The sequence below is a fragment of the Callithrix jacchus genome, chromosome 2, assembly GCF_049354715.1.
Source record: "Callithrix jacchus isolate 240 chromosome 2, calJac240_pri, whole genome shotgun sequence".
Classification (NCBI taxonomy): domain Eukaryota; kingdom Metazoa; phylum Chordata; class Mammalia; order Primates; family Cebidae; genus Callithrix; species Callithrix jacchus.
In genome coordinates this window covers 50136446-50150526 of record NC_133503.1, presented here as the reverse complement: position 1 = coordinate 50150526, position 14081 = coordinate 50136446, and the positions used below count along the sequence as shown (strand labels likewise).

At 42.5% G+C, this 14081-nt stretch overlaps 1 protein-coding gene across 3 annotated transcripts in view; it reads left to right on the top strand.

The window, feature by feature from the left end:
* Positions 1–14081, top strand: part of SLC36A2 (solute carrier family 36 member 2) — a 40598-nt gene that overhangs the window by 14313 nt on the left and 12204 nt on the right. For all 3 annotated transcript variants that reach the window (XM_002744403.7, XM_078363358.1, XM_017969027.4), the window contains exons 7-9: positions 1597–1695; positions 9512–9678; positions 12889–13058. In XM_002744403.7, the coding sequence (XP_002744449.1) occupies positions 1597–1695; positions 9512–9678; positions 12889–13058 (436 nt within the window). The remainder of the gene's footprint in view (positions 1–1596; positions 1696–9511; positions 9679–12888; positions 13059–14081) is intronic.

Below are 14081 nucleotides of genomic sequence, written 5' to 3'. Positions count from 1 at the left end.
TATTTAGTCACAGAGGTGTATGCAGAGTCTCAAAAACCATAAGCTTTCAGTAAGTGTCTTGTTACTAAAAAAAAAAAAAAAGCCAAACAAAGAAAACTGTAAGCAAATCTATTACAATGTTAGTTATGATATCTTTGAGGTTGAATTATGGCTATTGATTTTCTCTCAGTTTCCTAATTTGCTATCCTTTCTAATTTTTATTTATTCATTTGAGATGGAGTCTCAATCTGTCACCCAGGCTCGAGTGCAGCGGTACGATCTCAGCTCACTGCAGCTCTGCCTTCGGGTTCAAGTGATTCTCCTGCCTCAGCCTCCTGGGTAGCTGAGACTACAGGCACCAGCAACCATGCCCAGCTAATTTTTGTATTTTTAGAATAGACGGGGTTTTCTATGTTGTCCAGGCTGGTCTCCAACTCCTGACCTCAAGTGATCTCGCCACCTCAGCCCACCAAGTGCTGGGATTACAGGCGTAAGCCATTGTGCCCAAACTAATTCTTCTTTTATAGTGGACAACACTACAAAGAAAGTTAAGTCTCAGAAGTCTCTTGGCATATTTAATAACTTCCAGATGTTCTCTTTAAGGAGTCAAAAGAGAAAAAAAGTTACGCTGTCTGTGAAATTTAGTAAAAATAACAGTCAAACATTTTAGAAGAACTGAAGATCAATCTTATATTCCTTAGGAGATATTGATGAATTCTATAAAATTAAATTTCCTAATGAGATAGCTACCTTTGATACATTTTTGGACAATTCCAAAGATTGCCCAATTAGAAAAATGGTTCTGTCATCATTTTCACACTGTGGGTCACAAGGTACATAGAATATTTATTCTACACAGTCTTCTCCCCTTCAGTTAACAGCTCATTAAAGAAGAACAGGGTTCTTTCATATTTAACTCATTACTTTGGCTTCCTAGATTATTACTATGGCTGCAGTCACAGCAATTTCCAACACCTGTGACCATTGTCCCTTCAAAGGACAGTTCAGGAGCACATTAGGTTGGCACTAATCTGCGGTGTGTAAGGTTTTCTTTTGAAGGTTTTTTTGTTTGTTTTTTGAGATGGAGTTTTGCTCTTTTACCCACGCTGGAGTGCAGTGGCACAACCTCAGCTCACTGCAACCTCCGCCTCCGGGTTCAAGCAATTCTCTTACCTCAGTCTCCCACGTAGCTGGGATTACAGGCATGTGCCATCACATTCGTCTAATTTTTGTATTTTTAATAGAGTCGGGGTTTCACCATGTTGGCCAGGCTGGTCTTAAATTCCTGAACTTGTGATTCGCCCACCTCAGCCTCCCAAAGTATAGGGCTTATAGCTGTGAGCCACCGCGCCTGGCCCTTTTGGAGGTTTTTGATAAACCAAACTCCCTCCACGAGAGGCTAATCCTTCAGTACTTTGACGATACCATCCTCTGGCTCTTTGGTATTGCGCAGTGTTGAAATCAACTTTGATCATGGCCTACAACCCTTTGAAGTTTTCTAAACTTCTTGATATTCAATTTTTAAAAATTCAGGCCTCATTTTAGAGTACCCCTCTCTTAAAGGAGCTGAAATGTGCTTTGGAAGTGATTGTCTCATAGTGTTTCTCTCTCCTTCAGGAAATCCCAGACCCCAGTCGGTTGCCACTGGTAGCAAGCTGGAAGACCTACCCTCTCTTCTTCGGAACAGCCATTTTTTCTTTTGAAAGCATTGGTGTGGTAAGGTTTGAATTGAGGTGGCCTTATCCCTGGTGCTGTGAGTGACCTTCTGGAAAGGAGCTGTGAGCTCTGGGTTTCTGTGTCCCACTGGCCATGTTTTGGGCTGCTAGAAAACGCCCATGGGAGAAAGTAACCTCTGGCTTCACTTGGGACAGTTGTCACCAGCAGGAGAAAAGTTGTTTACAACAGAGAAGCAGTCAGGAGACAGTTTTATTTTTGTCCCCATATTCCTAGTAAACATTTATCCTCCTGTCAACATGAGTTTCCTAATCTTTTAAAATCAAGATGAACCACGGTGCCCAGTTTAAAGGATTTGATTAAACATAAAGGAGTTTTAACCTGGAAAGTTCTGTGTATTTACAGTCTATAGCCTCTACTTCCACACTTGTGGAAGGGTAGTGCTGTTTATATATTTTTTAAATTTACTCTTAGTGTACATACAGTAACATTTACTTTTTTGCTGTACATTCCTGTAAATTTAGAGAAACACGTAGAGGAATAAATGCACCAAAATCAGGATTCAGAACAAGTCTTCACTACAAAAACTCCCTCGTGCTGGTCCTTTGTGGTCAGCTTCCCTACCTACCACTAACCCCTCACAACCACCTTCTGTTCTCTGCCTGTACTGTCTTCTCTTTTCCAAAAGGTCACCTATATGGGATCATACAGTATGTATGAGATTCTGAGACTGGCTTCTTTCACTTAGCCTAATGCACTTTAAAGTCATCCATGCTGATGGACACATCAATAACACCTTGCTTTCTATTGCAGAGCATCTACTGTCTGGGCAGTACCACAGCTTATCAACGCACCTGTCAAACAACATTTGGGTTGTTTCTAGTTTTTGACAATCATGAATGATACTGCTGTAAGCATTTGTGTACAGATTTTTGACATTGAACATCTTTTCATTTGCTTGTTGGCACTTTGTACAACTTCTTTGGTGAAATGTCTAGTCAAGTCCTTTGCTTATTTTTAGTTAGGTTGTTTGTCTTTTTGTTGTTGAGTTTTAAGAGTTCTTTATATATTCTGGATACTAAATTCTTATCAGAAGAATGATTTGCAAATTTTTTTTTTATTCTTGTCTTCTCCCCTGCTTTTTCTCTTTTAAATTTTTTCTTATTAAAAAATGAGATGGGGCTGAGCGCAGTGGCTCACACCTGTAATTCCTGAATTTTGGGAGGCTGAGGCTCGCAGATCACTTGAGATCAGGAGTTCAAGACCAGCCTGGCTAAACATGGTGAAACCCCATGTCTACTAAAAATACAAAAATTAGCCAGGCATGATGGCATGCACCTGTAATCCCAGCTACTCAACAGGCTAAGGCAGGAGAATTTCTTGAACCCATGAGGTGGAGGTTGCAGTGAGCTAAGATCAGATCACGGCACTCCAGCTTGAGTGACAGAGACTGTTTCAAAAAAAAAAAAAAAATGAGATGGGATCTTGCTATGTTGCCCAAGCTGGCTTTTAGTCCCTGGGCTCAAGTGACCCACCTGCCTCAGCCTCCCAGGCAGCTGGGATTATAGTTGCGTGACCATAGTTCATCATGCCTGGCTTCTGACTTTCTTGATAGTGAACTGTGATGTACAAAAATGTTTAATTTTGATGAAGTCCAATTCTTCTCTTTCTTTCTGCTTGTGCTTTTTCTGTTATGTCTAAGAATCTATTGCAAAATCTAGGGTCATGGCTAGATGTGGTGGCTCACGCCTTTAATCCAGCACATTAGGAGGCTGAGGCAGAAGGATCACTTGAGGGCAAGACTTTGAGACCAGCCTGGGCAACATACAGAAACCCTGTCTCTGCAAAAAAAAAAATTTTTTTTAATTAGCTGGGTGTGGAGGCACACACCTATAGTCCCAGCTGCTCAGGAAGCCAAGGCAGGAGAATCACTTGAGCCCAGGAGTTCAAGGCTGCAGTGAGTTATGATTGCATCATTGCACTCCAGCCTAGGTGACAGTGCAAGTCCCTGCCTCCAAAAAAAGAAAAAGAAAAAGAAAAAGAAATCAAAGGTCATGGAGATTTACCTCAGAGTTTTCTTCTAAGATTTTTATGGTTTTCACTCTTGTATGTAGGTCTTTAATCCATTTTGAGTTAATTTTTGCATGTGGTATGAGGTAAGAGTCCAACTTCATGTTTTTCTATGTGATTATCCAGTTGTCCCAGCACAATCTGTTGACAAGACTATTCTTTCCATGTTGTGTAGTTTTGACGCACTTGTCAAAAATCAATTGACCATCGATGTAAGGGTTTATTTCTATACTCTCAATTCTATTCCATTGGTCTATATGTCCACCATTATGCCAGAACCACACAGATTTGATTATTATATTTCTATAGTATTCCACTTTAACACTTTAATTGGCCTATTGACTTTTTGATGATATCTTTTTCCATAATACTTTTAGTAGGTTATCTAGGGATTATAATATACATTTTCACAGTTCACTTTGAGTTAATATTTTATCCTTTGACAGTTTACCTGTCAAAATTTTACAGTCGTATAGGGCACTTCCCCCCTTATGTTGTATTGCCATATGTATCCAGATACACTGAAACACCAACAATGTTATCATTTTTGCTTTCAATAGTCATATATAGTTTTTGTAATAAACTTACTAGGAGAAAAAAACAGGCTATTGTATCTACTCAGATATTGACCATTTCTGTTGCTCTTTCTTTATTCCTGAAATCCCATTTCCTTCTGGCATCATTTCCCTTTAGCATGAAGAACCTTCATTAGCATTTCTTTCAGAGCAGGTCTGCTAGTAACAAATTATCTTCATTTTCTTGATCTGAGATCGTCTTTGCCTTTATTCCTAAAGGATATTTTTGCACAATACAAAATTCTAGGTGAGCAATTCTTTTTTTTTCCATCATTTTGAAAATATGATTTCCTTTCTTTTTCCCCTTAGTGGTTTCTGATTAAAAATCTGCAAATGTTTGAATCATTGTTCTCCTATGTGTTTTTCTCTGGTTGCTTTCATAATTTTAAAGAGTATTTTTAAATCAGCAGTTATACTGTATTATAGTTAATATAGTTTCTTTGAGTTTGTCCTGTTTGGGATCTCTTGAATCTGTAAATATTTGTCTTTTACCTAATTTGGGAAGTTTTCAGTCATTATTTTTTCGATTTTTTTTCTTCGCCAATCTCTTTTTCTTCTCCATCTGAGATCCCAATAACCTGAATGTTAGACTTTTTAACGTATAGTCATCCCTTAGCATATGCAGGAGACTGGTTCCAAGACCCCGCCCACCCCAGACACACCCAGTGTGTAAACAGTCTGCACCTACTCAAGTCCTGCAGTTGGCCTTGCAGAACCCGAGTATCTGAAAAGTCAGCCCTCCATACATACATACAGGTTTTGCAGCCCAGGAATTCTGCAGCTTCGATGTGCATTTGGTTGAAAATATCCATGTGTTAGTGGACCTGCATGATTCAAACCCATGTTGTTCAAGTCACCTATATATTCCACAGGTTTCTGAGGCTCTATTCATTTTTTAAAAAAATATTTTTGCCCGTTGTTGTTCAGATTTTATCATTCCTGTTTATCCTCAAATTTCCTGACTTTGTTTTCTATTGTCTACATTCTGCTATCAGGCCCCTACAGTAGTAAAGTATTTAAATTTTCTAATTTTATTTTCCAGTTTTCATATTTCCACTTGTTTCTTTCACATTGCTTCTACTTTGCTAAGAACTTGTATCTGTCCATTTATTGTAATAGTATTCTCCCTTACTTTTTGAAGTATGGTTATAATATCTGCTTTAAAGTCTTTGCCTGATATTTCCAATGTTTGAGTCATCCTAAGGTTGGCATCTATTGTGTTTTCTCTCAAAAGCTGGTGAGATTTTTCTGGTTCTTTGTAGGATGAATAATTTTAGACCTATGCATTTTGAATATTATTTTAGAAGACTCAGGATCCTGTTAAAATCCTGTTCAGAATGTTGATTTTTTTGTTTTAGCAAACCATCTACCTGGTTAGATTCAGATCATAAGTCCTTGCTCACCTTCTGTGGGCTATGGTTTCAATATCCAATTAGTTTTCAAAGCCCTTGAAGCGATATTTGACTCTACCCTGCTCATGTGCCACCCAGTGCCAATCTGCAGATGGGACTCTACACAGTAGTTCAATTCTCAAAGCCTTTGCTTTGATGCTTCCCATCAGTTCCACACATGTACAGCTCAGGGCTGGGCCCAGGACATTATTCACAGATTTTAGGAGATTGCTTTTTCCAATTTCCTGTTCTCTTGTGTTTTCCTCCACACTAGCCAGCTCACAGTGACTTCTTTTTCCCATCTCTGGCTAGAAAACTAGGATTTTAGTCTCCTTCACTATCATGTACTTCCTGTGAGCAGGTCTGCCTCTGGGGTTGAGCAATGAGCGAAAAGATAAAGAAAAAGCATAGTAGTGATTCTTTCCAAGGCCACTTTCCTGAGCAGGCGAATCATGCAGCCACATAGGGTCCAGCCTTCAGAAGGATCTCACACTTACCTTAACACTCTGCTGGAATCATCTTTCACCTAGGAACCCTGCATTTTCATTTTGCACTGGGGCCCATAAATCATGTAGCCAGTCCTGATTTCCCACATTCTTCAGTATCCTAAAGCTCACTTTCCCAGTACTTCTGTGTAGAGAGAAGGATTTTTATCTCAGATTTCTAAGTGCTCGCATGACCACTGCAGCCACTGATATGCCAGAATGCTGCTTAGTGACTGGGACTTGCCTTAAGGTCATGCCCTGGAGATAAAACAAAGAAACAGAAAAATAGAGATTCTCTCCATGCTCTTCATCCCACAGGGGACCCTATTCTAAGTCACCTGGCCATAAAGAAGTTTCTCTTGATGTTATTTTCTGTCTCTATGCACTGTATAGTTCTAGGATTTGGGTGTCCCTTGAGGTTAAACTAGGACATGCGGGAAGAAAAAAATCGGGAAACTCTCCGCCATGACGGTCATTTTTTCTTTTGCTTTCCCTCCCCATTCTGCCTGCTGCTATTTACTCTTCAGAATCCGTGCACAATTGCTTTATGTGTTTCATCCAGGACTTTTAGTTGTAATCAGTGAAAGAGATATTGTGAAGTGTGCTTACTTCATCTATATGGAACTGGGAGCACTTTGTTTTGAGAATTTGGAATAGTCAAGGACAAAAGCATAGTGTGGTAGTTGAGCAAGTGACTTGGGAGGCAGAATGTGCTGGAATCTTGCTTTGGATGGGGCTACTCCCTGCACTCTAATTCTCCAACTATAAAATGATGACAATATTTGTTCAGTAAGTATTTCTTGAATGCCTCCTGTGTGCTGGTGATTCTTAGTATTAACTGAAATTATCTTAAGAAGAACTCTTCTAGCCCAGCTCCAGTTTTGCAGAAGAGGGACAGTCCCAGAGAGAGAAAGGGACTTCAGTTAAGTCACCAGCTAGGAACTGTGCAGATGTGATTAAAACTTAGTACATCTGACACTCAGTCCAGCAACCTTTCCACTCTATGTCAACAGCCATTTTTCTCTTTGACTGATTAATTGTAGACAGAGAGAGAGAGGAAGCCAGCTACTCAGTCTGATTGGCCTTGTGAAAAGATCATTTTTGGTCTTGAGAATATATGCAGCAAAATTGTATCACAGGGTACAAGAGCTCAGCTGGTTCGTCGGCTCTTCATATAACTATTGTATAATTGTCAAACATCCTCCTGAGCTCCTGCTGCAACTAGACCTAATCCAGAAGAAAGTGCAAAGGCACAGGGATGACCCAACATGACACTGCCCTCAAGCATCTTCCAAATTCCTGGAGTGGAGGAAGGGTTAGGGGTTGCAGGGCTGGAATTTTGCCTACACAACAAAAAAGCATTCAACAGTACAAGGGAAAAGATGCTAAATTCCTATTTAGTAACAAATATGCCCATTGCTTTAAGAGTAGAAGCACATCCTTGGACTTTGGATGACAGCCCTGGTTTACAACCTGAATCTGCCACTTTCTGGTTCTGTAACTTGGGATGTTATCTCATTTTCAGTCTTGTTTTTCTCATCTGTTAAAACAAGAATTAGGCAGGCGCCAACTTCATAGAGTTATGGTCTTCAGAGTATTAAAAAATCATAACTGCTGACATTTACTAAGCCCTTGTCTGTGCCATTATGGTGCTTGTGTAATTCTCCACAAAATTTGCAAAATTCGGCCAGGTGTGATGTCTCTCACCTGTAATCCCAGCACTTTGGGAGCCCGAGATGGTAGGATCACTTGAGCCCAAGAGTTCAAGACAACATGGCAAAACCCCATCTCTACAAAAAATACAAAAATTAGCTGGGCATGGCAGCACATGCCTATAGTCCCAGCTATTCAGGAGGCTGAGGTGGGAGGGCTCTCTTGAGCTTGGGAGCTGGAGGTTGTAGTGAACTGTGATTGTACTGCTGCACCCCAGCCTGGGTGACAGATGACACTCTCTGAAAAAGAAAAAAAAGCAAAATTCATTTGAGCCCGTTTTCAGATAAGGAACACATTAGCTAAATAGCGCATGTAGAGAGGGCTTAGCACACAGTCTGAACAAGGAGTAGGAGAAGGTGGGGTGGTCTCTGGGACAATAAGAGCCTGAGAAGGAAATTATGGGATGAGGAAAAGGAAGATTGGTTTTAAAGACAGAAGAGACCTTCAAATGCCCAACTGACAAGAGGCAGATTGGCCTCAACTTGGATTCTCTTAGAATCAGGTATGCATTTAGGGGAAGAAGGATTCTGAGAACAGAAGAGTGAGAATCTAGGGTGTGGGGCAACGCCCTGCTGGTGGAACCACGAAGCGCTTTCTGGTCCCAACTGTCACCAGCGCCCTGTGTTCCTGAAGTCTCAGCCTCCCCACTGTATAGTAATGGGTGATGGGGAAGGCTGCTCCGGAATTAGGAGGTTCAAATGCAAATGTCTTTGGAAAGCCAGGTATAATTCATTGGTGGGCGGGGGTGAAGGGAGGTGGGCCTGGTGAATGGGAAAAGAATGTTGTACCTAAAGGCAATCATATTGAATTGTCTAAAAGACTGTGCTGTCAAAACAAAATGCATCTGCTGGCCAGATCTAACTGCCCCAGAGTCTTGAGATCTTTGGTCTGTATAACTTCAGGGGCCCTTCCAGCTCTTAACCATCCAGGGCTCATCTTGTGACTCTGGTTTTTTCTTTTTATCTTTTTCTTCCTTCTTACCCTCATCTTCCGACCTTTTTTCCTCCTCTTTTACTTCCTTTTTCCTTCAGTCGTGATGAAACACACCTAACATAGAATTTGCCATCTTAACCATTTCAAGTATGCATATATATTAAATTCAGTGTATTGCACAGCCATCACTGCCGTCCATCTGCAGAACTCCTCATCTTGCAAAACAAACTCTGTACTCGTTTAAAAATAACTCCCATACCCTCCTCATGCCAGTCCTTCCCAACTAGCATTCTGCCTCTTTGAACCTGCCTACTCTAGGTACCATGCATAAGTGGAATCAGGCAGCCCTTGTTTTGTGACTGGCTTTTTACACTCATCATAATGTCCTCAAGATCCATCTGCATGGTAGCATGTGTCAAAACTTCCTTCTTCTTATGGGCTAAATCACATTCCATTGCATGGATACACCACATTTTGTGCATCCCTTTTCTGTTGCTAGACACTTGGGTTGCTTCCACATTTGGCTATTATGAATAACACTACTATGAACATCAGTGTACAAATATCTCTTTGAGGCCCTGCTTTCAGTTCTTTCGGGTAGACATCCAGAAGTGGGATGCCATTTTTTTTTTTTTTTATGTTCATGTTTCTCTTTCTCCTTCTTACTCTTTACACTGTGATGTTTCTGTAGGTTCTGCCTCTGGAAAACAAGATGAAAGATGCCCGCCACTTCCCAGCCATCCTGTCTTTGGGAATATCCATCGTCACTGCCCTGTACATCGGCATCGGGACTCTGGGCTACCTGCGGTTTGGAGATGACATCAAGGCCAGCATAAGCCTTAACCTGCCTAACTGCTGGTACCTTCATGGGCTGTCAGGTGGTGGAGACTAAGGGATGGGTGGAAACATGTAGGTCACTTCCTCCTCCCTTCCACAGCTGGAAAACCAAGGTCTAGAGAGCCTCCCACAGAAGAAGCAAAGTTGTCATTGGAACCATAGTCTCCAGATTCTCTGTCCAGGGAGTTCCTCCTTCAACAACAGCCTCCTAAATTGAGTTGAGCGTTGACATCTTAGTGTGAAGGAGGACATGACTTAAGAAGAGAGGACACAAGTGAGAGTCCTTGGTCTCCTAAGGGGAGAAGGGAGGGGCACTGGGAGAAGACAAGAGACAGAGAGAGGAGTCAGCGGGTGGCCACACTTCCTGTTATGTTTACTAAGTCTCACCACCAAGTCTTGCTTGCCACAGCCAATGGTTCACTTTCCCCAAGTCAGAGTAACAAGATAAAAAAGTGGAAAACAAAAACCAATTGTGCCATCCTGGGCAACATGGTGAGACCCCATTTCTACAAAAAGATTCCTAAAACTTAGCTGAGCATGATGTCTCACACCTGTAGTCCCAGGGAGGGTGAAATGGGAAGATCACTTGAGCCCAGGAGTTTGAGGTTACTGAAGGCTGTCATCACACCACTGCACTCCACTCCAGCCTGAGTGACACAGTGAGACCCCTGTCTCTTAAAAACAAACAAACAAGCTGATGTGGTGATGCATGTAATCTTAGCACTTTGGGAGGCCGAGGTGAGTGGATCACCTAAGGTCAGGAGTTCAAGACCAGCCTGGCCAACACAGTAAAATCCCATTTCTACTAAAAAAAAAAAAAACTTAGTCAGGCATGGTGGTGCACACCTATAGTCCCAGCTACTAGGGAGGCTGAAGTAGGAGAATTGCTTGAACCTGGGAGGTGGAGGTTTCAGTGAGCCAAGATAGCACCACTGCACTCCAGCCTGGGCAACAGAGTGAGACTCTGTCTCAACAAACAAGCAAAACAACAATTTGGGAAGACCATTGGAATCTGTAAAACTCTTATGTTCTAATATACCCACCTCATGCGATGGTTAGCAGCCCCACAGACTTCAACAGTGCCCTATTGAACAGACACATGAACCCACATCCCATCATGCAGGATTTTCTCCCACACCAGGTCATGTCATTAATTATAGGACACTTCTGTCTTCTCAAGCAGACAGTCACAGTGACGTGCAGCCCTAATTTGCCTAAATGGGGTTCCTTTCACAAGATGATAATGCCACTCATCAAGCATTTACTTCATGCCAATTACAAGCAGATGTCAGACTAGACACACAGGAGTGCGGATGGAAGTGATGTGAGCAGACTATGACCTTGAGGCTTCACTATCATCACTGGCTCCCGATTCAATGGGAGTAGAGGAGGGACAGATAGTGTATACACACACACTGTAACATAGAAAAAGAAGCTCTCCCCAGTAGCAAAGAGGCCTTGGGGATTTCCAAGGAAAGAAAGCACATCAGAAGGAGACAGCAGGGAAACTTGTTATCCAGCAGGTCAGCTCCATCCAAACATGGACCATTCTGGGTCTCTGTTGTACTGCCAACTAGCTTATGGTGGTGGCTGATTTGCTTCACCTCTCTGCACGTGTTTCCTCATTAATAAACCAGAGTTGTCATGAGGATTAAGTTGGGCAGTGTCTAAAAGCATCTGGCTGTGGTACCTGCTCAGAAGAGGGACATTTCAAACACTTGGTGGAGTCTGAACAGATGGAAATGGAGTAAAGAAGGTGCTCAGGCAGCAGGACTAGTGTGAGCAAGAAACAGAAATGTGGAAGTTAGCCTTTTTAAGGAATGGGCTAAACACACACACACACACACACACACACACACACAATTTATTTATTTATTCACTTATTATTTATTTATTTTTTGAGATGGAGTTTCTCTCTTGTTACCCTGGCTGGAGTGCAATGGCGTGATCTTGGCTTTCCGCAACCTCTGCCTCTTGGGTTCAAGCAATTTTCCTGCCTCAGCCTCCCAAGTAGCTGGGATTACAGGTGTGTGCCACCATGTCTGGGTAATTTTTGTACTTTTGGTAGAGATGGGAGTCTGCCACGTTAGCCAAGCTGGTCTTGAACTCCTGACTTCAAGTGATCCACACCCCTTGGCCTTCCAAAGTGCTGGGATTGTCGGCATGAGCCACTGCACCCAGGCTCACACACACATTTATTAAACATGGAAGTGCATCGACCACATTAGTAGACTGAAGATAGATCAAATAGATCAAAAAAAAAAAAAACTTAGATAGAATCTCAAAAACCCCTGAAGGCTCACATACTCTCTGCCCCTAGCTTGAGGCTGGTAAGTAACCCTGTTTCTCCTTTTATTCCACCCTGACCCCCGCTACCTTTCACACAGCCCTATTTATAAACTGTCTCTTCCCAAAGGATTTGGAGTTCTGCAGTTCTCTCAACCAACTAGAGGCATCTGTTATATGCCAAGAGCTTTGGGAAATCCAGAGAATTTCTAAGGACTGACAGATCACAACGGACTAGTGTTTTAGATCTAGGGCTTTTGGTCTTAGCCACTTATCATCTGTGTCTCCCTGGGCAAAGTGTCTGGCCTGAGCCTCTCTTTTCTAAAACATAATATTGAGCATGAGTATTTTGTGTGATTTGTGAAGGTGCAACATATACCCAAGCTCAGCTGGGAGCAGTGGCTCACACCTGTAGTCCCAGCACTTTGGGAGGCTAAGGCTGGAGAATCATGAAGTCAGGAGTTCAAGACCAGCCTGGCCAACATGGGGAAACCTCGTCTCTACTAACGATACAAAATATTAGTCAAGCATGGTGGTAGGTGCCTGTAATCCCAACTACTTGGGAGGCTGAGGCAAGAAAATCTCTTGAACCCAGGAGGCAGAGGTTGCAGTGAGCCAAGATCATGCCATTGCACTCTAGCCTGGGCAACAGGTGAGACTCAAAAAAAGAAAAAGAAAAAAAAATTTATATGTATACCCAAGCTCAAGATTGTTTTTATTTCATTTAGAAATGACTCTTTCAATTGTTTCCACTGAATCTGGAAAGCTTCCCCCTGTTTTCACTGCATGCTCTCCCTCTTGACTCTTAGAAGGTCCCTCTCTGTCATTTTCAGAAAGGGAAACAAAAGCCCAAGGCATTGTCCCGAGTTCAGAGGTTAATGTTCCAAGGAGGCCAGTGTCAGAACACAGTGGCGGTGGAGAGCAGCGCTGTGGCTTGTCTTGCAGGTTGTATCAGTCTGTCAAGCTTCTCTACGTTGCCGGCATCCTGTGCACCTATGCTCTGCAGTTCTATGTCCCTGCAGAAATCATCATCCCCTTCGCCATCTCCCGGGTGTCAACACGCTGGGCACTGCCTCTGGATCTGTCCATTCGCATTGCCATGGTCTGCCTGACATGTGAGTAGAAAGGAGAGCGCAGTGTTCCTGCTGATCTTTTCTGAGGGCTATCAAGAATCACCCAGATGGGCCAGACGCATTGGCTCACACATCTAATCCTGGCATTTTGGGAGGCCAAGGTGGGCGGATCACCTGAGGTCAGGAGTTCCAGACCAGCCTGACCAAACCCTGTCTCTACTAAAACTATAAAAATTAGCCAGGCACACACCTGTAATCCCAGCTACTCGGGAGGCCAAGGCAGGAGAATCACTTGAACACGGTGGGGATGGAGGTTGCAGTGAGCTGAGATCATGCCACTGCACTCCAGCCTGGGTGACAGAACAACCCATCTCAAAAAAAAAAAAAAAAAAAAAAATCAGCCAGATGATAGAGGGGAATCATGACAACCAGCATTTACTGAGCCCTTGCCGTATTCCAGGGACCATTCTAAAGCTTTACAAGTATTCGCTCATCTAAGCCTCACGGACAACCCCATTCTTACACATACCTAATTAGATAGATTTGTTGGTGTCCAGCCTAAGGGATTGACAGAGCTTATTAAACAATAACCATAAGAACTTTCTGGGCATGGTGGCACATGCCTGTGATCCCAGCACTTTGAGTGGCCAAGGCAGGCAGATTGCTTGAGTTCAGAAGTTTTGAGACCAGCCCGGGCAACATGGCGAAACCCCATCTCTACAAAAAAAATTAGCCAGCCATGGTGGCCCATGTCTCTAGTCCCAGCTACTTGGGAGTCTGGGGTGGGAGGATTGCTTGAGCCCAGGAGATGGAGGCTGCAGTGAGCTGAGATTGCACTACAGCACTCCAGCCTAGACAAGAGTCAGACCCCATCTCAAATAAATAAATCATAAGAACTGACATGCATTGAACTCTTACTTTGTGCCAGGTACTGTGTTCAGCTCTTTCTAGTCTAGATTTCATGATATTTTATTCAGTCCTCACAAGAATTTTCATGAGGTAAAACTCTAATAAACCCTACTTTATGAAAGAGAAAATTGAGGCAGCGAGTGATTAATAATCGGC